This window comes from Tasmannia lanceolata, unplaced genomic scaffold (genome assembly GCF_043159265.1).
Source record: "Tasmannia lanceolata isolate RefF3 unplaced genomic scaffold, GAP_Taslan_0.1 ptg000015l, whole genome shotgun sequence".
NCBI lineage: Eukaryota > Viridiplantae > Streptophyta > Magnoliopsida > Canellales > Winteraceae > Tasmannia > Tasmannia lanceolata.
Genome location: NW_027518692.1, coordinates 23,711,895 through 23,738,408, shown reverse-complemented (window position 1 = coordinate 23,738,408; position 26,514 = coordinate 23,711,895). Strand labels below are relative to the sequence as shown.

At 39.2% G+C, this 26,514-nt stretch overlaps 1 protein-coding gene across 2 annotated transcripts; it reads right to left on the bottom strand.

The window, feature by feature from the left end:
• Positions 1-296: 296 nt before the first annotated feature.
• Positions 297-25,637, bottom strand: LOC143845530 (RNA-binding protein-like protein). Of its 2 annotated transcripts, XM_077353907.1 has the most exons (4): positions 25,290-25,637; positions 3,612-5,715; positions 2,371-3,520; positions 297-1,360 (listed from the first exon to the last, which is right to left on the bottom strand). In XM_077353907.1, the coding sequence occupies exons 3-4, from the start codon at positions 3,510-3,512 to the stop codon at positions 661-663; spliced, it is 1,842 nt and encodes a 613-aa protein (XP_077210022.1). In that variant the 5' UTR covers positions 3,513-3,520; positions 3,612-5,715; positions 25,290-25,637; the 3' UTR covers positions 297-660. The 2 variants fall into 2 exon arrangements, with proteins under 2 accessions (XP_077210022.1, XP_077210021.1); XM_077353906.1 differs by lacking the exon at positions 3,612-5,715.
• Positions 25,638-26,514: the final 877 nt, after the last annotated feature.

The following is a 26,514-nucleotide window of genomic DNA, read 5'->3' as shown; positions in this document are numbered from 1 at the left end:
TAAATCATATTTTGAGTAATTTTATCCTTGTTTTTCAACCTTTCCTCACCCTCTTAGGTCTCTCCCTCTCCCACCCTCCCTCACCATTGGGTAAACCAGTTTTACAAGAAAAAACAATGCCATGGTTGCCCAACATGGCCTTAATTTGATAATGAAACCGATGAAAAATAACACCCATGGTTTCCAACATGGCCTAAATTTGACAGCAAAAAATCAGGCATTCCCAACTTTATTTTGACAATTACAAACGCACCAAGCACCATTCAAAGAGTTTCAAATGAAGAGCAAACCCGAGAGAATGGATGTTAGTACAATAATTATTTATTAGGGAATTAATATCAGCACTCTCTTCAAATAATGGTACTCACTTTCTTCTTTTTGTACTTTTTTTCTAATAAGCTTTCAAAGGCTGTCATAACTTATAACTTCCAAAGTACTACTCATAACAACGAAATAAGAATTGCCATAGGATATTTGCCTACAAACCAAAAAAACCGAGCTTCATGTCAAGTTTGATACGTAGACTCTCCCTACCTAAACCATTAAATCCATCCATACAACAAAGATTGGACATGAAATGAAGTGATAATACATGCAGAGCAACTGAAATATAAGAAATGAACAATCTCCCATACATCATCATATGTATTCCTCTGCCTCTCAATAGGCATCATCCATTATCCTCCCTCCCCGCCCCATGCTGTGTTGATCACCTCTTCCTCTGCCCATGTACGAACCTCGCCGATAGCCCTTGGGTCCACTTTCCATTGGTGATCGGCTCCTCTCCCTCCAAGAACCCCTCATTGGTGATCGGCTCCTCTCCCTCCAATCGCCTGCCCATCGGCCACGCCCACGAACATAGCCACCACGCCCCCGCCCGCGGTGAACTGGTGGCAGAGACAGCGGAGGTGATGGGAATCGCCGTCCAATCGCTCCATCATACCCTCTCTTCTCGGGAAAGAACTCGTCCCTTCCACGGTTTCTATGGCCCCATTCAGGAGATATTGGCCTATCAAACTTGCCCCTTCCACTGTAATCATCTTCTTCATGATAACTTCCCTTGTTTCGGATATGATCTGGAAACCTTCCCCTGTGCCTAGGAGGTGGTGGGCCAGTTCCAAACTCTCTGGGACTGTCTCGGTTCCAAAAGCGAGGAGGTGGGGACCCAAATCCATTCATATCCCTTACTGGGCCACGGTCCATTGGTGGGCTAGGGAGGCGTGGTGGTGGCCGGCGTGGAGATGGTGGGCCTGGATAACTCCCTCGAGGACTACTGCCAGGTCCTCTACTTCCAGGTCCAAAACGAAGCTTGTCGCAGTTGTTGCAGTATGCTCGCCGTGCAAAGTTCAGATTCCGACATCTGAAACATACAAAAATCAAAATGCATAGACTCATATGTCAAAATGTTTGAAAGCCAGTTCATCAACTGACAACTTAGCCAAGTCGTGGCAGGTTAGCTAGAGCACTGAGACCAAGTTCAGTGCATTTTGCGTCCATCACAGAAGGCATTTTGTGGATGGTCTGTTGCATCTGACAGCAGCCAGAGAGGCCCACTTTTCAGCAGATTTTGTCTTCATTCACGAGGTGGCTACTATCAGATGCAACAGACCATCCGCGAAATGCCTTCTGCAATGGACGCTAGCATATCCCATAAAATGAACCCTTTTCTCATAAAATGAACCTATTTTACTGTTCATTGAAGCTGAGAGAGAGAGGAGAGAGAGAGAGAGAGGTGTTCCTGTGCGGCTGCGCAGGGAGTTACCTGCGCATTAGTGGCTTAAAAAGCCACCGATTGGTTCGTATGGCGGGACCACCTTTGCGGGGTCCACAAAAAACGACCAATCGGCGGCTTTTTAAGCCACTAATGCGCAGGTAACTCCCTGTGCAGCTGCGCAGGAACACTTTTCTCATATATAATATATTGATGGAGCTGAAGAGCTACCATTGACTTGAATATGTTAAACTTAGTGATCAAAAGAACGCTTTCCAGGTAAAATTCCAGTTTTGAAACAATAATCACCAGAATGCACCACCACTAAGGCCCAGTTCATTTGAGATTGTGACAACTGATAGTAAGCCCTAAACCGATTATTGGACTCAAAATTACGTTTATAATTTTGAGTCCAATAATAGGTTTGGGGCTGACAATCAATTGGCACAATCTCAAACGAACAGGGCTGACAATCAATTAGGCTCTGTTCATTTGAGATTTTGACAACCAATGGTGAGCCCCCAAACCGATTATTGGGCTTACTATCGGTTGTCATAATGTCAAACAAACATGCCCTATGAAACTTCATTGCCATGTAAACTGATGCAAAAATGCGAATGACGAAAAAAAAGAAAGATTAAGGTGAAGCAACGACTTACGTGGGCTCTGAGCAAATCCAGTCTCCTTCTCTTGGGGGTACATTTGGATTGTTTCTACTCAGGCCTTCGCCTCCAAATGGCTCAGGTTCAAATTCAGGTCCATCAAAGCCTCTCCCATATGACCTACCACGCCCCCTTCCTCGACCAAAAGGGGGAGAAAAATCTCGAAATCTTCCAAAACCCCTCCTCCTCCCCATAAATCCACGACCACGATGTCCACCACCCATATGATCAAAATCGGGATCATGATATTGATCCATCTTTCTCTGGCGCAATGGTGAAACAGAACCTGCGTATCCACCACGACCACGATGTGCGCCACCCAGATGATCGAAATCAGAATCACGATGATGATTATCCATCTTTCTCTGGCGCAATGGCGAAACAGAATCCGCATATCCACGACCACGATTGGCCCCACCCAGCTGATCAAAATTGGAATCATGATGATCCATCTTTCTCTGGCGCAAAGGTGAAACAGAACCTGCGTATCCACCACGACCACGATGTGGGCCACCACCGAGATGATCGAAATCGGAATCATGATGATGATCCATCTTTCTCTGGCGCGGGGGTGAAACAGAATCCGCATATCCATGACCACGATGGGCCCCACCCAGATGATCAAAATCGGAATCATGATGATCCATCTTTCTCTGGCGCACCGGTGAAACAGAACCAGTGTATCCACGACCACGATGTGCGCCACCCAGCTGATCAAAATCGGAATCATGATTATCCGTCTTTCTCTGGCGCAACGGTGAAACAGAATCCGCATATCCACGACCACGATGGGCCCCACCAAGCTGATCTAAATCGGAATCATTATGATCCATCTTTCTTTGGCGCACCGGTGAAACAGAACCTGCATATCCACGACCATGATGCGCGCCACCAAGATTATCATAATCCGTCTTTCTCTGGCGCAACGGTGAAACAGAATCTGCATATCCACGACCACGATGGGCCCCACCAAGCTGATCTAAATTGGAATCCTTATGATCCATCTTTCTCTGGCGCACCGGTGAAATAGAATCTGCATATCCACGACCATGATGTGCGCCACCGAGATTATCATAATCAGAATCATGATGGTGATCCATCTTTCTACGGCGCAACGGTGAAACAGAACCTGCACGCATTTCATATCCTGAAAAGAACAGTAACATCTGAAGCATTAGAAATGAGGTTCAAGTAAAGGAGTAGAAAGAGGAATTTTATGAAAGTTGATGCTTCTTGACCTCATGTGTCAATGACCACTTCGAAAAGAGTTCTATCCTGTATTCATGGCCTCCCCTCCATACGGGTATCCCATCACAAACACAAGAATTGTAATGGAGGATTGCAACAGGCTAATAAGAAGCCTGCTGACATCTTTGATTTCAAGCAACCCACCCATGTAAAAAATAATTAAACCCAACATCATTCATTTCAAGCACAATGAGCCACTAGCCACAATCAACGAAGTTTACAGTGGACCCCAGTTATCCACAGCGTGAAAGGATAGAATAAGTTGAATGCCCTACGTATGGGAATGAAATCTGCCTATCCCATAGCCCACTATACAATTTAGCCCTACATATATATCTGTGAATATCACCATATTACGGGTCTGAAACAAGCACAATTGAATACTTGAAAATGGCAATCCATTCATAGCATCACTTAACAGATAAATAGGAAAATCAAATTGATTTTCAGAGGCTTCATGAAAACCAGAGAGGGCCCAAGTAAAAAACCCATTAACCAAGTTGTAATTTTTTTGGAGATATTGATTCAGACAATTAACCCTTTTACAAGAGACATCAGGATCCAAAAACCAAAAGGGAACACCCAACCAGAGCATGAGGAGTTTCTCAGAAACAATCAAGGTGTCTGGAGAAGCCTTCCATTTGATAACCCAAATCCATTCCTTCATAGAAGCTACTAAACGGATTTCCATTCCAAAGTCCAAACACATCATACAGCAAGATTCATTCCAGGCAGAGCAGCCATTTCTTGTAACAGTATTTCTGTACCAAATAGTAGCTGTCGATATCAAGGTCCCTAAAATACCTTTTGAACATACCATGATGCCAAAAGTAAACTGTTTGGAGATCAACCCACTACCATGGACATCAATAGCAAAAGCCAAAATGGGAATAACCCAGTAGAGCAGGAGAAATAACTAAGACACTGATACGCAACTGACTCAGCAACCAAGAGAACACATTCTGGCCGGTTTTACTTGGAAACCATCACAGAATCTCGTGAGAAGTAGCTTGATTTCAGCTACTGTCCTTAGTAGCAGCTATTGAAAATATTTCCATCCACACCCATCATATAGCAGAGTCACATCCAGAGTAAGTGGAAAGAACCATCATCAGCGTTTCCATTCCATCAAGTAACGGGCTGAATGTTGTCAAGTCCTAAATCCAAGATTTCAGCTACTGTTTCAACTCTTGGCGTACACTGCCTCTGTGTCAAGTTCGATTTTAATAAACAAAAGTGTCTGAACTTTAAACAGAATCCAATATATTAGCATGTCACAGAAGTACACAAATTTCCCTCCAGTTCTCATTTTCCACTCGCTTGAATCAAATCTAAAACAGTAGCTGCCCCTGTGTCAAGTTTAATCGAACCATTCATCTGACCAGAGATGTTAACTGTTTCGCCCAACTACACTTCTACACAGTTGCAAAGAATATGCCAACCCACCAGAGGTCCATAAAAGCAAACTTTACTCCCTTAGTCATAAATATAAATCAAATCCAAACCAGTTGTTCTATATTCCAAGATTTGAAAATTATTGCAAATCAATTTTCAAAAGATAATCCTCAAAAAAAAGAAAAAGTTCATGGAGTCAGATTCCATGATGAGCACTTTCAGTGGAAATACAGTGATATATCAAGAAATTGTGTCATATTGCAACAAACTTGAAATAAGTCAATTCCATCATTACTTATAAGTTACCACCCACAAGCCAAGATAAAAGCTTCCTCTTGTTGCTGGCAATCTAATAAAGATATGTTGGTTTTTCATCTTCCTAGACCACCTAGTCCTATGAACCCCCTAAACTTCTCAACATGTGTCAATTCCATCGGGCAATGAAAATTAGTAGTTTGAGCATTGAAGCCCAGAGGATAACCACCAATCCCGAAAAGACCACCCACCATATCTCAAAAAGTAAATTGAGATGCATTCTTATTTTAAGTTATAAAGCACCTACAGGTTCACATATCATATATACGCATCCAACACCAGCCTTTTCCAACTGATATAACCATCCTCCGATATACCCCAAAATCCAAAAAATATTTTCCTGAAGCAAAATTACCATACCCTGTGAGCGTACTATCTTCGAAGCTGTAACAACCAACAGCAAATTTCACACTCAATTTGACGCCAAGTGGTGGACCAACATACTCAACATGCAGTACAATCCACAGATTATGGTGTTTTATGCAAATAGTATCATTTGAATATATGAAATTACCAAAATAAAAGCATAAAAAAGAAGAAACTTGACATATAAAAGTTATTTTTTGAACTGATAAATGCAACCTCTTGTCACATAAGAACACATTGTACAATCTTCCTTTGAACATTAATTTCTTATGTGGCAGGAGAGTGGCAATAAGCCTATGAACTGTTTATACGGAGATTATTCCAAATATGCAATGTATTAAGGAAAGAGATAAGAGTGGAAACAAGAATTCCTTCCTCACTAAGGGCCTGTTTGGTTTGCAAGAAAGGGCGGAAAAAGCTGGAAAGGAAACCCTTTTCACCTTTTCACCTCTGTTCAGTGTTTGTTTGTAGATGGAAAGGAAATCCATCATAGGTTGCTCTTTCCATTTTCTTTTTTTTTTTGGAAAATTGACAAATATATTCATAGCAGCAAAATTTACAATGGGGACCAGTAGTCCCACCAGATTTACATGGTATGAATTGCCCAAGAGCATTTTCTTTGGCCCAAAAGAAAAACCCATTACCCCTTACATTTCCCATTAGCCTCAATTGTATCGAATCCAACAAAAAGTTTCATATTTGTGGGGCCCACCAGCTCTTTCCATTTTTTTAAATAAACTTGTCGCAAATCCCCAAATTTCTTTCCGTCTGAGAACCTGGGATGCGTGTTTCCTTTCCACGGACGGAAAGAAATATCGGGGTGTATCACGTCTCACGACTTATTACGTCTCACATACTTCACTATCTTCACCAAAAAAGAAGGTAATTGCAGGAAACATTCTGAGAGAGAGAGAGAGAGCAGAAACCCTAGCTTTTTCTCTATATTTGTCTCCAAGCACATCAGCCGAGATTGTTCTTCTTCTTCCATCCAAAGGTGAGATCTTTAGAAACGGCATCCAAAGGTGAGATCTTTAGAAACGGCTGTTGGTTTTCCATTTTAATGCTTGTTTCTTGGCACTACAACCGGAAATTGTTGTCTACTTTCTCTTATGGCGATTCCCCTTCTCAATGATGTCTAGGGTTTGGTCTGTCATTGGGTTTGGTTTCTCAGTTTTTTCATTATGTTTTTGATTGATTAGTTTCTGACTTAGGTTTTTCCTTGTCAGATCTCAATTGTCTGTATACTTGTCCTCTGAACTGTCAACTTTGAGGGTATTTTTGTAGAGAATCTGGGCTGCTCGATTTTAATTTCAATGAGGATTTTCCCAGATGGAGTGGAAGGTAAATTGGATGCGAGTGGTTTATTGCAATCGGTTGATTAATTACATGCTCCAAAAAGGCATTACTCCTTATGCAAATTTGTATAACTGTGATCTTCCTGAAGCACTTGGGAAGCAATACAAAGAGGATTGCTAAGCAGCCAAGTTGTTTATGTCTGATTGCGAAACTTTTGTATTTTGTTCAATAGTTGAGGTTTGAATTCTCTTTTAGTGTTAAATGATATAAAGTCTGGATTGTGGTATGGAGTTCCGTATCTTGTAGATGTAATTCCTCATTTAGGCATAATTTTTTTCTGAATCATCCTTTACTGGATATGGATCGCATGACTGAGTGCCATGTTGTCCAGCGACATGTTGGTGAACCACCACATGGGTGCTCAAATAGAGCTAAACTCATGGAAATCCTATTATCTTAGCTATCCATCAATAGCTTACTTATGTAACAGTCATAGAAGATAGAACAGAGAATTAGAAACATCCAATTTCAACAAGAAAAATGAAGGGCCCATTTGTCATTATTAATTAGACCTGGCAAACGGGTGGGCCGGGCTGGGTTTGACCCGACCCGTACGGGTCCGGGTCATACGAGACGGGTAAAAAATGACCCGGAAAATTTACGGGTCACTAAGTGTGGACCCAGACCCCACCCGTACGGGCCGGGTCAAGCCGCGGGTCACCCGTTTTTTCCCAAAAATTTTTTGCTGTCATTCCTTCGCAATAATGTAGGTAATCTAAGAGAGAGAATTATGAAAATTGATCTACAAAAATAAATATCACTCCCAAAACCCCTTTTGGAACCCTAACAGAGAACCCCTTTTTCATTTACAAACCTTAAGACCCCTTTCACATCTCGGAGGGGCAATGGAGGCTAAGATTTGGTGGTGAGGATGATGGTTGTGGATGATGGCCGGCCGGAGATTGTGGCCGGAGAAGATCGGATTGTGGTCGAGCTTCTACCTCTCTCTATCTATGTGTATTTTTTTTTCTCTTCTCTCTCAATCTCCAATGAAAATGGAGGGGGGTTTGGATAGTGGTGTAGGCGATGGCCGGGGAAAATGATCGGCTTCCGGTAGTATCACCGGCGAGGTCACCAGAGATGGAGGTTTTTAGATGAAAACAAGGTGCAGGTCTGAGATTTATGTGTTAATAGCAGAGGGGGGTTTGATTTAGTGGTGATGGTGATGGTGATGATGATGATGATGATAATGAAGGTGACCGGAGAAGACGATCGGATTCCGGTTGTAGGTAGAGGTGAAGATGGAACTCCATATTCCCTTTTTCCCCCCTCTGGTTTCTCTTTTTTTCCCAAAATGAAGAGCTCCTCCTCAAACCCTCATTCAAGTGATATTTATAAAAAGTAATGATATTTCCACCCCTCTTTTAGTGTTTAAAAACCGTTTTTGCACCTCTGTTTTTTTACGGGCAGCCGCGGGTCCACCTGGACCAGCCCAATTTTTACAGACCGGGTGGACCCGCGGGTCATTTTCAAACGGGTCACAAAGGAGTGACCTGGACCCCGGAAAATAAGAGTGGGCCAGGTCGACCCGAGGGTCCGGGTCACTTCTTGCCAGGTCTATTATTAATCACTTAACTAATGTGCTTACATTTCTTTTCCCAACAACATGTATCCAAACAAAATAAATATCTTCCTAGTAAAAAGCTTTCTATTTCATATTTCTTGTACCAAACGACGAAATGGATTTCCATGAAAGAGAAAGGAAAAGAAAAGGCTTTTCCTGGAAAGCCTTTCCAAGGCGGAAAGAGCTTTACTACAAACCAAACAGGCCCTAATGCAAATCATGCAAAAAGAAAGAGAGCTCCAAATGCACAATCATCTAAGCAATGTTGACTGGGATAGGGGTATGGGCGGACAAAAAGGTAAAGGATCGAGTATGAGGATACCCTAATCCCCAAAATCTTAGGATTCGGGTACGATAAGGATACGATATGGAAAGGAATCAAACTAATCTAATTGGACATTAAGTAACAGTGCTAGATATCATTACTTATCAAAAACAGAAATAAGTACTAACACTCTGATCCAAAATAAATCAACAGAAGTTTGAACTAGATTGTTTTTTATTTAATTTTCTATAAAGATAATCGTGTCAACATTAACAGCAACTGAGGTTGTAGCTCAGCTGATAAAATTGCATAGTTATCTGCTCGTCACTAATAGAGTATAACTCGCTTGGGTAAAAATATAGTATCACCAGACCATTATGGGACTAAATAAAAACAGAATTCCTCGGTCTACTTTTTCTTTTAAAAAAAAGGTAGAAGGATCTGACGTGTGGCATTTACAAGAATAAGATGATCTGGTATGGGTACAATGAACCTGATAGGAATCATAAACTGTTTTTTTGAAGTACCAAAGGAGACACTAAGGATTGAATTCCAAAGTCCAAATTCTGATTTGGCATGATAAAGATGGTGTGGGTCCCACATAGGAGATTTCCAGGGCTCACTTGTTATTGAAGAGTGGATTATCTAGTCTTTCTTTTCTATTTTTTAATAAAATAGGCAGCCGGGATATTTCAGTGATTTCAGTATGGTTTAGTTTTGTTTAGTTATGTCCGATTGTCCGGGGCTCCGGGCACAGTTGTCCGATTTTCTGGGGCTCCGGGCACAGTTGTCAAACTTTAGTCTTGAAGTTTGCCTTTTAAACTTGTTATTTTTAGCAGGAATGTGATTTGACAGGGACACGCAGCTATCTCTATATACCATTGGATACCTCTATCCCTTTTTTATTCGCAGCGATATTATTAAATAAAACACAAAGAGGTCGAAGACCAAGGACTGAGATGGTGAGCACTTGTACCTATATCTATTTTCATTGAATAGAAGATAAAGAATTTTATAGTCGTGGTGGTGGCTTGGAGTGTGATGCTTCCACCCCAGGAGTGATTCCTACCTAAAGTGATTCTAGATTCTTCCTCTTTCTTTCTTTTTATTTCTCTGTTATTTTTTGTTTGTTGATTTCTTTCTTACTATTGATCTACTGTGTTTCTCTGGTCAAGAAACCAACCAAATATGACCCATGCCCATCATCCCCATCAACTATCATAACCCTAAACATGGTTTTAAATTTCCACCAAAACCGACATGAAATGACCTAAATGTTTCTGTTTCCATCCACAATGAAATGAAATCTCAATGGATTCGTTCCACTACAATATTTCGGTCGAATTTTCAACCGATTTTTTACTGAAATTTGACTGAAATGGCCTAAACAACAAAAAATGGAAAAATATTCCAAATGCTTGTGTATAAAGCTATATTTTTTCAAAACCGTATAATATGCATGGGTAGTCAGATCGGCATAGGACCATTACCTCCTCATAGCTCCATGTGGTATTGACATAGAGTTGGGGTCTTTGGAAGGATGACCGGTCATTGTTATTTCTTATACTTCACTATATTATACTTCTGTGTTGACTTTCCAGACCTGTGCAACAACGCATGTCACTAGGTGTTCGATGTAAGCCATTACGGATGACTCTCTTGCTTGGTTATGATTTCTAGGAACATATTTGTGTTTTTTTTCTCTAAGTACGTAAGCCATTATGTATTTATGCTTATTCTAGCATTTCCCAAAGTTTCATCTTAAAAAATCAACATTTGCATATGGTACCATACGTTTCGGTGATTTTACACAATTTCCACCGAAATTTCAAATCGAAACCAAAATATTTCCATTTCCGTGCCAACCGAAATTTAAAACTTTGTCCCTAACCCCCAATCCCTTACCTGAGTAACCGTAACCTTGCTCTTTTTTTTAGTCATTACAAGAAATTCAGAAACCACGTCAAAACCCTATAGGAATAATTACTATCCCAAATCAACAACCCTAGAAACCATTTTTTAACATATTCTCGTAAACCCTAATCTCAAACCCTACTAAAAACCCTAGCTTCTTTTAAAAACCCTAAAACCTTCCTATTGTTTGTTGTTAAAAGCATCAGCCTTGTTTCAATTTCTCCAACAAGCATGATTTTAAATTTGCAACAAAACCGACAGGAAACGACCGAAATGTTTTCGATTCCATCCCCACCGAAACGATATCAAAATCCTGACACGAAATGACCGAAATGTTTTTTATTCCATCCCCACCGAAATGATGCCGAAATCGAAATACATACTGAAACCAAAATCGTAAGTGAATTAGTGCTACACTATATAACTATGTGTTACAAATTTACATTTATATGAATTTCTTTTGAAATGTGGTGTATGTATTTGTATAAATATTTATATGAATTACATGTAAAATGAGTTATGTACTAAATTATCAAACATACGCGATAGTTCGTGTCACCAGGTGTTTGATGTTATTAAACTATTATGGGTGGTTGTCTTGCTTATGTGATGGTTTTTAAGTATGTATTCATGCTAATTCTAGCATTTTCTGAAGCTTCATCTTAAAAGTCTATCATTTGCATACGTTTACATACGTTTCTGGGATTTTACATGATTCCCACCAAAATTACAAACTGAAACCAAAATGTTTCCATTTCTGTGGCGACCGAAAATGAAACCCAAACCGAAACCAAAATTTAAAACCTTGCCAACTAGTCTTGATTTCCCCTTAAGTTTGAAAAAGAGGTTGGACCACATTGAGGTTCACTTGAGGGAATCAAGAACTCGAAGAATTTTCTCTAACCAAGGAAATGTAGTAACAAGAGTTTGGAGATCACGATGGGAAGAAAGATGATGATCATGCTGAATTTTCGTCCAACGATGAACAAGGAGAACAACCGACGCCAAATCGTAGGACAACTACTAGGGTTCCACGAGGGAACGATGGGATCAGGTGCCTCAAATCTCTCTAAGTGATGAGGTACATGATGTGCTTGAATGGAACAGTTCTGAATGTGGATTCCAAGGAACACATCACAAAGAAGGCACGTACATATGTTCCTGATTTTGGTGCAGATAGAACCTCAACTATTTGTTGATTGGCTTGCTACCACTGAAGAGTAGTGTGATTGGCATGACATGACTGATGATTGGAGAGTATTGTAATCGGCATGACATGAGGGATGACTGGAGAATATTGCAATTGGCATGACATGAATGATGACTAGAGGGTCAGATTTGCAAGACTGAAGTAGGTAGGACCATAGTTACCAGGGTGGGAAATGAATTCGGGAAACGAAACGTGAAACAGGAACGGGAAACGCATGAAAAAAATATAGTGGAAATGAGAAACGAGAAAACGATAGAAAACCATAGAAAAAACACACATGAGACACAAGGAAAACATGAAATATGTGGTTTTGTAGATTTAGATTTTCTTAATTTCAACTTTCTATTTGAGTTTTTCTTATTTTTATTTTTATTACAATATATGCTATTGTTTTCTTTTTTAATATCTATGCCACAATTTTTTATGTATCTTTTCCAAATTGGTTTTCGTAAGTTCCACACATGTTTCCTACATGTTTCACATGTACTTTCTACGAGTGTTGCATACGTTTATCATGCATTTCACACATGATTTACATAAGTTTCCCATATATTTCCCATGCGTTTCGGAAACATTTGTCCACTTTTTTTATCAAGTTTCAGAAACGTGGGAAACATGTTTTAGGGGAAACGAGTTTCCCACCCGTGAGAAACGTGTTTTAGGGGAAACGGGTTTTCCACTCACTCAAGGAGTTTCCGGTATATCTATGGGTAGGACATAACAAGGAATGATAGAGGAACGTGAAGAGAAGACTTCACAAGTTGGGGCAGCCACCAATAACTTAAAGATGAGGTGATTAGTCTGTAATGGACTACATGAGAAAGTTCAATGTGTAGTCATTAGATGTGAGACTTCTGAAAATGCAATACAAACCCTCTCTCATTTAAAGAATGGGTTGAGATCGGAAATTCAAAATGAGATAATTATGATGCACATATATGATTTAGAAGATACCTTCCAAATGTCCTTCAAAGTGAAGAAGAATATGAGGCAGCCTACTAAAAGGAGACTCAACAATCAAGGTGGAGAGAGATAAATCATGAGAGCATCATACATGGGGAGGACTTCTAGGCCAGCATTCAATAATGCTAGTAACTCCAAGCATAGTGGGTCTAGAACTATGGAAACTGCCCATCCTACAGCAAAAAAAACCCTAAACGAATATGCAAAGAGGGACAACAATAGCAATAGTTTCTTTAATACGGAGGAAGGGCGGTGCCTTTCAATGCTGTTCAAAGAACTTACACGTAGGTATTGAAGAAGATGTTGATCCTTCATTTGAATCCTAATCACGAGGTCGGTAAATTCACAGAAGATGATGATATTTCTTTTGCTTGTGTGGTAAGGCGAATATAGCAGCGCTGAAGGTAGAGGAAAAGAAGGATTGGCTTCGCACCGCTATATTCCACACCCTAGTCAAGAGTGAGGATAAATTTTGCATGCTTATCAATGATAGCGGCAGCAGTAAGAATGTCACAGGCTATTGTTGATCGATTGCAATTGACTGCTTGGCCACATCCATGTCCCTACAAGATTGTTTAGGTGGACAAGAGTATTATTTTGGTAACAAAATGTACTCTAATTTGGTTTAATTTTGTACTCATTCACACGCATGCTTCTTCAACATCATTGAATGTCTGACTAAGATGTGTTATTTATCATTGTGGGAAGGCCAACACTTATTATTTCAAATTAAATGTCGAATGTATCATTCGCAAATGCAGCCCAAAAAGAGCTAACTCTCATGTGTGATGTGATGACAAGGATATTTGGACCTTTCTGATAGATTGTTTGTTTTGATAACATCCGTGTTTACAGTAAATCAAACCAAGAGCATATTTCCTACCTTCAACAGGTGATGAGAGTTTTTCTAGAAAAACTCTAAGTTAACATGAAGAAGTGCCTTTTTATGAATTCTAATGTTATTTTTCTTGGTTTTGTGGCATCGTCTGATGGTGTTAAGGTTGATCCTGAAAATGTGAAAGACATCTTAGAGTGTCTATTCCTACTAACCCGTGTGAAGTGAGTAATTTCCATGGCTTAGACACTTTCGAGAACTTTATTGCTATCATGGTTCCTATCATTGATTATATGAAGGGAAAGTTCGTAGAGTCAAGGCCTTCGAATCTATCAAGAAGACGACAGAGACCATGGTTCTTCAGCTACCGAACTTTCTAATGCATTTGAAGTCAGTTGTGATGCTCCTCAAGGTGGACTCCTTATGCAAGTTGGCTATCCCATTGCTTATCATAGTAAGAAATTCAATAAATACAAGAAAAGGTTCTGCACATAAGACGAAGAGTTGTACATAACAGTACAAGTGTTGCATGTCATGGGAGACACTACCTTATTTCTAAGAAGTTAGTGTAGACGAACCCAACTAGTGCCAGGATTAGACTTTGTCAATTTGAACCGGGTAGATCCTTTCACCTTCTTCATGAAAAGTTTCTAAAGGAGACCTCGACTAGTTTGGGACAAAGGCTTAGTTTAGTTGAGTTGAGTTGTAGTCTTATATTCTAATCATCAAGCACTTCAATATCTGAATTATCAAAAGAAGCTTACCCATCATCGTCATGGCAAGTGGGTGGAGTTTCTACATGAGCATACGATTGTTATCAAACATCGGACTTGTATGGAGAATAAAGTGGTTGATGCCCAAAGCCGTGTGATCTATATATTGCACTTTATGTCTGTCTATGAAAAAAAGGATATGTATCTATGTCTTCCAGACACTTCACTCAGAGATCAAGTGATTTGGGAACTACATGCTAGAAATGCAGTGTGACATTTTGGTCTTGATAAGACCCTAGACACGGTTGAAGGCAAATTTTATTGGCCCAATTTGAAGAATTAGATGAGTAGAGTCATTCAAGAATGTCGTACATGTCAAAGGGAAGAAGTACAAAACAGGTCTACATACCATTCCACATGAGCCTTGGAAAGATCTTAGCATAGATTTTGCTCTTGGTTTGCCCAAGACTATTAGAGTGTTTGTGGTGGTTGATTGATACTCAAAACGATGGCACATTTTATTCCATGTACTAAAACTCAGATGCAGCACATGTTACTAAAAACTTCTTTGAGGAAGTAGTGCAACTTCCTGGCCTTCGTTTGTGGAAGCTGATCAAAACAAACCTATAGTTTTCTTCGCTTCATGCACAAATAGGCAAACAAACCGAAGTCAATAATATAAGGCTGGGAAACTTGAGACTTATTAAGATGCTTCGTCAGTGATCATATGACTAAATGAGATCAAATTTTGCATATGACTGGATTTCTTACAACATTTGAGTCAATAGATCCATGGGTAGAATCCCTTTAGAAATACTTATTGGCATCCAACTCGGAACTTCTATTGACCTCATATCTTTAGCTCTAGGATCAATGATCAGCATAGAACCTGGCGCGTTTTCTCGGCACATGTGTGAATGATGGGTTTTCTAGGCACGTGTGAGTGACGTTAGCAGAAAAATTGCCCAAAGCAATGAAGCCATCGAATCATGGGCTGATTTACATCGTTGCTTTGCCGATTTTCAAGAGGGTGTCATGGTGACTGTGAATTTGATGGGAGCAGATTCCTAAATTAGCTTTTAAAAAGCTACAGTCATGTAGTGCTGGAACATATAAGAATGGGAAGAAAATCAATTCTAATGCCTATATTTTAGAGCTTCCTGACAACATAGGTATCAGTCCAATCATTATCATAGAAGATCTTATTGCTTATCAGCGTCACCATAATGATTCCCAGGCCTCACAATCAACTCCACAATTGCCATTCATTCATACAATCAAAAGACGTTATTGAAGATGTTCTAGAAGATCAAACTTGTCTCTGCCAAATAGTGGTAGTTATCAAAAGTTGTTCATTAAGTGAAAAGGTTGTCCCTTATCAGAATGCACTTGGATTACATCAAAGGGGTTCTAACACCTCAACCTTCCCATTTATGAACAATACCATTCTTTTAACTCACCATGGTCGAGTTCTTTTCAGTCGGGGAGAGATGATAGAAATCAGAAACAACCTTTTAAAGTATATCAAAGGAGACACCAAGGAGTGAAATGCAAAGCCCAAATTCTGATTTGGCATGATGAAGATGGTGTGGGACCCGTGGGAAGTTCCCTACCTACGGGGCTCAATTAGGACAGATGAGGAGTACATTACATATATAGTATTTACTTTGTTTTCTCCAATAAATAGGCAGCATAGATATTTCTGTAAATTCAGTACGGTTCAGTTATGTTTGGGCATAATTGTCAAACTTTAGACTTCATTTTTTACTATTCAAACTTCTTATTTTCAATGCTAGTAGGAATGGCATTAGAACGGGGCATCCAACCATCTGTATATAACATTGTATCACCCTCTTTTTTCAATAAATGGAACAAACAGAATTTTATGCTGCCATCAGAGGTTCATTAGAGTGTGATTGATGCAGGCTAGGGAGAGAAGAATAAGAGAAGAGAAGGAGAAGAATAGGAGGAGAAGAGAAGAGGAATAGAGGGGAACCTGAAGGAGAAATCTCAAGAAGAAGTAATAATCTCAATAAATCATCCAAAGTCACTATAAAGTCTATAACTAACCTATATATAGGCATCAATAATAATAATAAAAAAGAGTAACATGTCCCTAAACTCAATTAAAAGACCAAAATCACCCTAATAAAACCAAAAATCTGAAAATATCCCTACGAACAACAAATAATTCCCAAAATGTCCATGCGAACAATAAAAAGATCCCTACATGGCCCCTTGAGTGCAAGCCCACCTAGAATAAACCCGTAAGGAACGTCTCTGATCCCCAACAATTCTCCCTACTGAAAAGAACTCTCCTCCAAAGAGTTGATGGGGATCGTAGACATCCCTTATAAGTTTATTCTAGGCAAGGTCGCACTCAGGGGGAGGCCATAGGGATCTTTTTATTGTTCGTAGGGACATTTTGGGGATTTTTGGCTTCGGAAGGTGGAAGAAACGGTTAGGGTTTTCTTCTTTTGGGTTTTGCAATTAAGCGATAATAAGTTTTACATGAGGACTGATTTAAAGGGTTTCAATGGTTTATGGAGATGAGGGTTAGGGTTAGGTGTGTTGGGAGGTGAACGTGGGGTCTAAGAGGGCTGTTATGGTGGGATTTTGAGGGCAGTAAAGGGAGGCTTTGAGGCTGTTTTTGGGTTGTGATGCTGGAGATCGATGGCGCGCTCGAATCCTTCGCTCTGATACCAAACTGGTGCAGGCTAGGGAGAGAAGAATAAGAGATGAGAAGGAGAAGAATAGAAGAGGAAGAAAAAGAGGAGAAGAGGAGACGGAGAATGGAGGGGAACCTCATTTTCAAAAAAAAAAAGAATAGAGGGGAACCTGAAGGAGAAATTTCAAGAAGAAGTAACTCAACTCAACTAAACTAAGCCTTTGTCCCAAACTAGTTGGGGTCGGCTAATGAATCCTTTAGAAAATTTTCATGAAGAAGGTGAAAGAATCTACCCGGCTCAAAACTGCCTATAACTTAGCCAAATCAACTCCAAATAGCGTAATCTTGGGCTTTTTAGATAGGTAATCGAAAAACCTTTCTAAAAACACCAAAATCATGCTAAAAGAACAAGATTTGACATCCCAAAAAAATACCACAAAAAATATGACGAAAACAAGAAATTAAAAATAAAAGATTTGATCCACGCCGCACGTTCTGCATCATTCACCCCCACTTGAAGAAAACTCGACCTCGAGTTTAGGCCATCATTCTCCAAATCTGATTTTCGGCACCGCATCAATCTTATATTCTTCATTCTCCAAATCTTCGTTCTCCGCGGCTAGATCAGACATGCTGACGTTAGGCGCACCGACTTCTTCATCCCGTCGTGCATTCGTCGAAGATCCCTTGAGCTTTGATACCAATTGACGCAGGGAGCGTGAGAGCGGCAACACCAAGATAAAGATCGACACGAGCAGCACTAAAATAATCTCGTGGGGGTATGAAAACCCATGCCACAGTTTGGAGGAAAACTCCAATATCACGTGGAAGGAGCGCCTTCACCCACTTGAAAGGAGCCAATGCTCTCTTCACAAGTGATATCCCAAAAATAAACTTTATTCAAATCTATCTTTCTTTCCTCATGCCATTACATTGTATAAAAAACCAAAACCTAAGAATAGCAACCCTAAATTCTTGCCTAACTATTATTCTCAATCTTTTAACTAAAGCAAGATAAATAAAAAGAAGAAACATGACTAAAACTTTCCTTAAATAGTAATCCCGTAATATAACTATACCATATCCTAAAACTGCCTATAACTTAGCCAAATCAACTCCAAATAGCGTAATCTTGGGCTCTTTAGATAGGTAATCGAAAAACCTTTCTAAAAACACCAAAATCATGCTGAAAGAACAAGATTTGACATCCCAAAAAAATATCACGAAAATAAGAAATTAAAAATAAAAGATTTGATCCACGCCGCACGTTCTGCATCAAGACAGGATCAAATTTTGTACCAATTGGTGGTGTCAAGATCGGCTACTTTATGAGGCATTCCCTAATCTACTTGCCGTGGCTTTAAATAAGGAGGCATTTGTTAATGATTGCTTTTTTGAAAGAGAGACTGAAAAGGTAGCTCGATTGTTGGAATTATTTGAAGCCTGTTATATAAAAAGAACAGGCAAAGACAAAAGGGATTGGATCTGGTGCTCCTCTGCAGAGTTCAGCGTCAAGTCATTTTACAACCATATTGTTCCTTGCTATGATGTCTCTGGTGTAGTTAGGGTGTAGAGCATCCGGGCTTCTTAGAGGGTTTGTGCATTTGCGTGGACGACCTTCCAAGATAAGATCCTTACGGTGGACAAGCTGCAGAGGCGTAGAATGCTTATAGTGGACCATTGCACCCTTTGCCTAGAGGCGGGGAAATAGCAGATCATCTATTCATTCACTGCAAGGTAGAGAGATTCATTTGGAGCCATTTGTTGATGAGATTTGTGTTGTCTTGGTATTCCCATCGAATGTCGCAAACCTACTTAAAAGCTGGATTTTTTCTCTGTGGGAGAAAGGGCAGATTTTATGGAAAGTGACCCTCCTAGCCACCATTTGGGTGATATGGAAGGAAAGAAATGCACGCATATTTGAAGGAATATCTAAAGGCCCCTTGTTTCTATTTTCTAAGGTGATATTGCTGACTATATCATGGCTGAAGATTCTCCCATGTTTCAGGTTCAAATCATTCACTAACCTATGGAAAAGTTTGAGTGGTCATGGGAGATAGGGTGCAGGTAGAGGCTCATGCTCCTAGATGGTCCCTCTCCCAAGCCAAGGAAGTTAAAACTCAACTTTGATGGCTCCAAGTTAGGCAATCTGGGAATGGCTGGAGTAGGAGGCCTTCCAAGGGATGATTTGGGATCAACAAGATGAGCCTTCTCAGGCCCAACCACACACACACACATCTCAACAAGCCACCACCACCATGGAGATTCTCGCATTCGATTGAAGAAATAATGGACCGAAAGAAGAATCATGATATGGCTTCTCTCCATGTAAGAAAATTGGCAAACAGCGAGGCTGGCCGGCTGGCTAGAGCGGGGTGTCCATAGGGATAGTCTGTCTTGCCTATTTGATTTTTTGCCTCCTTAATCTCTTGTGTATTTTTTTTCTTTTTTTATTTATTTGGCTTTATTTTTCTGTTGTTTCCTGACATCCTTGGTCAGTTTGCCTTTTTTCTTTCATTAATCAAATCAGTTATGGGTCAAAAAAAAAAGGGGTCACAAGAAACATTTTTTATATGTCAAATGACATAACTCATAATATATTCGACATGCAATCTTCAACCCGAACATATCCATGGATATTATTGTAAGAGATGGAGACAGGCTTAGGAAGGCAGTGCAATGGCTCAGCCATCATTCAATCGGTGGAAAGAATGGAATTTATCTCAAGCCAACAGTAGAATATAGAAGATGTAACTAGTAAGGAAGAGGTGAGGCACATCAGTTTCGAAACCAATCCACATTCTACACTGAAGTGTAAATGGAATAAAGGAATACGGGGGTGCAGCACTACGTGATGAACCTTCCATTAGACAATCCTCATGCAAATGGAAATACAGCCCACAAAAAAGCAAATGGAAACGAAGGAGCCCACAAAAAATGCAAATGCAAATGGTCCTTCCATTAGACAATCCTCATGCAACTTGATCAATATATTACCTTGAACAAAAGCAACCCACAAGTCGAAAGAAAAACCCACCATGCTCCCATGCACCAAAAACTATGGAAACAATATAATGTGTTTTATATAGAAAACATTATTTGTACATGCTATACAAGACAAAGCTATCCAGCACAAACATTTTGAGTGCTAGCTAGCATACACAGAGTAGACCAAATTACATCCAGGTAAGGAAGCAAAAATGTTTATTAAATTTTGATGACCAGCAGAACTAATTATTTCAGAATAAATAAATAAATATAAATGCTGTTGCGTGTGCATCCGGGATGTGTTGAGTTACTTCACCCAACAAAAATTCCAAAATAAAATCTACGATTTGCAACAGGATGACATAGGAGTGAACACATTAAGGATATAGTTGTGGATAAATAAATAAATAGAATAATTCCAATGACATCTCCATGGTCGGAAAAAGGAAAGGGAAGAGACATATCTACGTTATACATTTGACTACTGATATTTTTTATAGAAAGAAAACCTAGAGTTATGATGTCAATTCCTTCATTCCTAGACCATTTCCTATGGTCAGAAAAAAGGAAAGGAAAGAATTGACATATCAACGTTATACATTTGACTCCTGATATTTCCTATAGAAACAAACCTAGAGTTATGCTGCCAAATCCTTCATTTCTATAGCAATTCCCATGTTTCTATCTAAAAATGACGAATGAAAATAGAAGAATATGACCCATCATTTGAAAATTTTCACTGTCTAAAACAAAAATAACTGCGACTAAAATTCCATCGCCCATCTGCCTCTTGCTGACAAGTTACGAGAAGACGGCATGAACATATTGATTACATGTCAATCTCACCGATTCCTAGCCACTGAATAACACCACAACCACAAAACCTGGCAACCGGTGTGGTTAGTCAAATAAAACGGAAAGGAAGAGACGGAAAAAAACCCTTATTTCCCATATCACTTCCACATCTGATTTTCAGTAACTTCTGACCATCTCCCAAACCAGATAAGTCAAAATAACAGCACGCTCATATTAACAACGAATAAATCACGCTTTCTGTACATCTATTTTGTATTTGATATTTACAAAATAAGCATATTTTGAAGAAGACTGGTATATGCATGCTATTGTAGTGCATTTGCGTAGCTACAATACAGTTATTACGTGGTTTTGTATTTTAGGCATGTGAGTGTTGGTTATTGATTGTGTGTCTTGTAAGTGGGTAAATTGGGTTTGTGATGTAACACTATCTTTGTGTTTGTATTTAAGTAGTTTCATTTCAGTGAAAAAAGGAAATGTCTGCAACCAAGAAAAAAAACTTTGTTTCAGGAGAATCGTGGTTCCTCTCGAATTGAATCGATAGGAGGTCCGATTGCCTCGAATCAACCTTTTCCCCCCTCTTTTTCTGTCCTTTTCTTTGTTTATTTGTGTTACGACCAATTAGGCACCTAGCATGTCGTATTAGAGAAACTGATCCAGCGCCGTGGCTCCATCTTGGGAGATTTTGAATTCCATATGTGTTAATTTCTGAGAGATCAAAGTAACTTTTTTTGAAAACAATGGAAGAGCAACGACAATTTGCGGATGGCTTGAACAAAATCAGCATAGTGATTGAGGAAATGTTGCAAGACGAAGGAAAGTTGAATCTTGAGAATGTTGATGTTTGAGTATAGAAAATATGAAAGAGATGATGGCAACAAAGATGATTTAGTCGAACACATAGCCAAGGAACATCTTGATTTTGCCGACATATTCAACCATTCTATCGTTTCGATGCGCCTTCGTCAAAAATCGCAGTTCCTTTTTTTCAATGGTAAAAACCGCATTTCCTTTCAAATTTGATAATAATGGATTTTGAAAGCGGGGTTTGAAAGTGTGGATCCCGGACAGTCGGAGGGAGCAATGGGGTGTCTACAGAAAGATGATTAGTATTTTTGAAGAATGTGAAGGTCTAAAGCTAATTGTGTTGTTCAACAAAATTGTGACCAATGTGATTTGGGACACGGTGGAATAAATTTTTTCTCCAATAATTCGAAAATGGAGGAAAAGGTTGTTTTTAAGCAGAAGGAATGATATGTGCATGCTCAACATTGTCAAAATCGTACGATTCTCGATTCGAATCGTACACCTCACGATTTAAATCGTTAGCTTGAATCATTTTTTGGATTGAATCGTACGATTCGATCGTGAATCGTACGATGCAAGTGAATCGTCCGATTCAATCCAGAATCTGTTTTTTTAAATAAAGTGGGCCCCACAACTTATGTAAAAGGGTTTTTACGACTTTATCTTCCCATTCTCTCGACTTCTCTTGTTTACGACGCCTTTAGGGTTACAAAAGCACCCAAAAAGCCCAAACCCACTTCGATCTTAGGGTTCCAATCTCCTCCATTCGTTCAAGGCAAGAAGAAGAAGAAAGAGTGGAATACGAGACGAGGAAGAAAAGGAAAAGAAGAAAGCTCCCAAACCCACTTCGGTTTTAGGTAAGCTCTCTATATTTCATCTTTTTTGGTTTTTGTTTTCTGTTTTTTTTCTCCTCCTACCTTCTCCATCTCTCCGGCTCTGTTTGTTTTCGATTTTGAGAACTGATTTAGTCTCAAACTGATTATTAGGCTATGTTTGTTTTGGATTTTGAGAACTGATTCGACTCCAATCAGTTCTTAAAATCCAAAACAGATAGCGCTGACCCTTTGCTCTGTTTGTTTTCCATTTTGAGAACTGATTTGGAGTCCAAAACTGATTAGCTCTGTTTGTTTTGGATTCTGAGAACTGATTCGACTCAAATCAGTTCTTAAAATTGAAAACAGATAGGGCTGACCCTTTGCTCTGTTTGTTTTAGATTTTGAGAATTGATTTAGAGTACAAAACTGATTAGGCTCTGTTTGTGTTGGCTTTTGAGAACCGATTGAGTCTGAAACTGATTAGGCTCTGTTTGTGTTGGCTTTTGAGAACCGATTGAGTCTGAAACTGATTAGGCTCTGTTTGTTTTGGCTTTTGAGAACCGATTGGACTCCAATCAGTTCTTAAAATCCACAACAAATAGTACTGACTCCTTTTAGGCTCTGTTTGTTCTCGATTTTGAGAACTGATTTAGAGTCCAAAACTGATTAAAAGGCTCTGTTTTTTTTTTGGATTTTGAGAACTGATTTCATGTGCAAAACTGATTATTAGACCCAAATTTACGTTTAATTTTGGGTCAAATAATCTGTTAATGTTATGTACTCACAATCTGTTCTCAAAATCCAAAACAAACAGAGCCTTTAATCAATAATAGAAGTTCTGATTTTAATCTAAAACAAACAAGGGTGTGCCGTGCCGTGTGCCCTATTGTGTTTGTTTGAACTGAGTTATGAATGGTTAATTAATTTTACTTATGAGTTATGACAATCGGTTAAGTGGTTATCAAGCATTTCATGTTATTTATTTTAATGGTTTTGAGTGGAAAATTAATAATTGCTCTTTTTATTCTTATTAGTAATTTTTCCTATTTTTTATTAATTTTTTCTGATTTTTATATATAAATCTGAAAAAATCTTACAATTTACGATTCAATAAGATTCAACCCCTCTTACGATTTACGATACAATTCCGATTTTCAGAACATTGTGCATGCTATTGTAGTGTATTTAGGTAGTTACAATATAGTTATTATGTGGTTATTATGTATTTTAGGCTTGTGGGTGTCAGTTCTTGATTATGTGTCTTGTAGGTGGGTAAATGGGTTTGTGATGTGGCACTATCTTTGTGCTTGTATTTAAGTATTTTCATTTCAATGAAAAGGAGGAGTTTTGCAACCAAGAAAAAAACTTTGTTTCGGGAAAGTCATGGTTCCTCTCAAATTGAACTGTTCGGAGGTCCGGTTGCCGCAAATCGACCTTTCTCCCTCTTTTTCTATCTTTTACTTTATTTATTTGTGTTAAGGTTATATAATACATTATAAGGGGAAAAATCGGAACTGTGAGTTCTTTCTTTCTTTTTCTTTCCAAAGTTCCAACAAATGAGATAACAAACAAAACACTTATAACTCTTAGATTCATTTTATCTTGTATCAATCTAGGCATCTAATAATTGAAAAAAAAAAAACCAAAATCAAAGAGAAAAGGTCAGGGTCGCTTTCCCCAAAGGTTAGTAGCAGATGAAATGACGAATTTTCTGAGAAACAATTCCTGCTTATTTTGCCACAAAACAACCAAAACTAAAAGAGGAAAATATAGAAAAAAAAAATATGGATCTGTTTTTGCCTAACAATCCCAAGATTACCAACAGCACAAGATAATGGCCCAGGAAGAAATATGACAAAGAAAAACACTAACGCGGATAAAAAAAATAGAGTTCATTCTTATGGTTTCTGCGGATGAGACCAAACCAAAATTTACCAAACCCTAACTTTTTAAATCCTAATTCCCTCCTCCTATTGTTCACATTTGGAATTTGCACAGTAACCAAAGCAAAAGGGAAAACACATAAAGGAAGGAAATATCCCGAGAAATTCTTTTTCTAGGGTTTTGTGACTTAAGAAGACGAATCCTAATTCCCACACCACCCAAGTGACCTAGAAACCGATCACTTAACTGGATCATATATGGTATTTTTTTCCTTTCGAGTCTGAGAAAATAAGAAAATTCAATGAAAAAAGGCATACAGATTTATAAGGAGGAGCGGAGAGACAGGTTTTTTCAGTTGCAATTTTCTAGGGTTTCGTGTGTGCGCGTTTGTATGGAGAATGAACAGTAATTTCCCAAATCCTAACTTTTTAAAGCCTAATTCCCACTTACTATTGTTCACATTTGGAATTTGGAGAGTAACCAAAATCAAAGAAAGGAAATAACCCCAGAAATTCTTTTTCTAGGGTTTTGTGGCTTGAGAAGACGAACATGTAGCTTAAAAAGACGAACCCTAATTCCCACACCGCCCAAATGAACTTAGAAGACAAACCCTAATTCCCACACCACACGACACAAATGAACTAGAAACCCATCACTAAACAGAATCAAACCTAGTTTTTTTTTTTCTTTCTCTCCAAATAAAACTCAATGAAAATAAGTATATGCATATTTATAAAGACTTAAGAGAGACGATTTTTCAGTAAGAATTTTCTAGGGTTTTGTGAGAGACGAACCTTGATTATCAGGGAAACGAGGAGCAGATCGAGAATAGAAAGGAGGATTATCAGGTCGGACCTCTCCAGACTCGTAATCACTCCCTCCTCCTTCACTATCTGTGGGACGAACTACCATACTGCTCACCTGATGATGATGATGATGTTTTGTCTCTTCTCTTTCTCTCTCTCGCGACCCCATCTCTCTCTCTCTCTCTCTCTCTCTCTCTCTCTGTGACGCCTGGAACAAGGAACGATTATATAGGCACGGAAGATGAGCTTGGGCAGGGGGGGGTGTACACACCTTGACCTAATAGAAACGCAGAGGGGATTGCTAGTGCCACTCTCTTATTCTCACACTCGATTTTGAGGGGGTTTCTTTTTCAATTTTATTACTTTATTTAGTTGTAATGGGGGGAGTTGTTGATCGAAGCCATTGATCTTGTGAGGCACCAAGAAGCATACAAGATTGTCCCAATTTATGTTGGATGAGGTCTGAATTTAGGCTTGCTTGATCAGGACCCACAGAATATCAACCATTAAACTGTTTTGAGAAATATCTGCTCGCAGTTTGGATATGCGGATTTTAGAATCTTGGATTTCCTCATAATCCTTTTTTGATGAGAGACGAGAGAGAAGGAGACCATCCGTCATTTTCTATTCGTTTTCTGATTTCTCACTTGACCTGGCAAACAGGTGGGCCGGGCCGAGTTTCACCCGACCCGTATGGGTCCGGGTCATACGGGCCGGGTAAAAAATGACCCGTAATTTTACGGGTCACTAATTGGTGGACCGGACCCAACTCGTACGAGCCGGGTGGACCTGCGGGTCACTCGTTTTTTTCCAATATGTTTTGTTGTTTTTTTTTTCCTGTTTTGCCATGAGTTATTCAAAATGGCCTTGAGAGGCATTTTTACCAAAATCCACTAGAAAATATCTTTATAAAGACTACAAAAATTATTTAAAAAAAAAATTTGGTTTGCTACCCCCTAATCCGACCAGACATTCCAATGTTCGAATAAAGATTCTTAGATAAAATAGAACATTTTCATTTCAAATAGAAAATTATTAGGTTCCCTCAAAAATACTGTAGAAAAACCGAGAAATACCTTCTCAACACAGATCGAACATGATGTGCGACAAAATACGTCAAGAAACGATGCAAAGAACATAATCACACAAGATTTAACGTTGTTCGGCAATGCTATATCCACGGGGGAAGATTTCCCACTATTTCGGTCTAGGT

Coding starts and splice junctions, on each gene's coding strand:
- LOC143845530 (XM_077353906.1), bottom strand. CDS start 25,470: ATGGGGTCGCGAGAGAGAGAAAGAGAAGAGACAAAACATCATCATCAT. Junction 3,521..25,289: donor TCGTTTCCCTGATAATCAAG/GTTCGTCTCTCA, acceptor TGTTCTTTTCAG/GATATGAAATGCGTGCAGGT. Junction 1,361..2,370: donor TGGATTTGCTCAGAGCCCAC/GTAAGTCGTTGC, acceptor TGTATGTTTCAG/ATGTCGGAATCTGAACTTTG.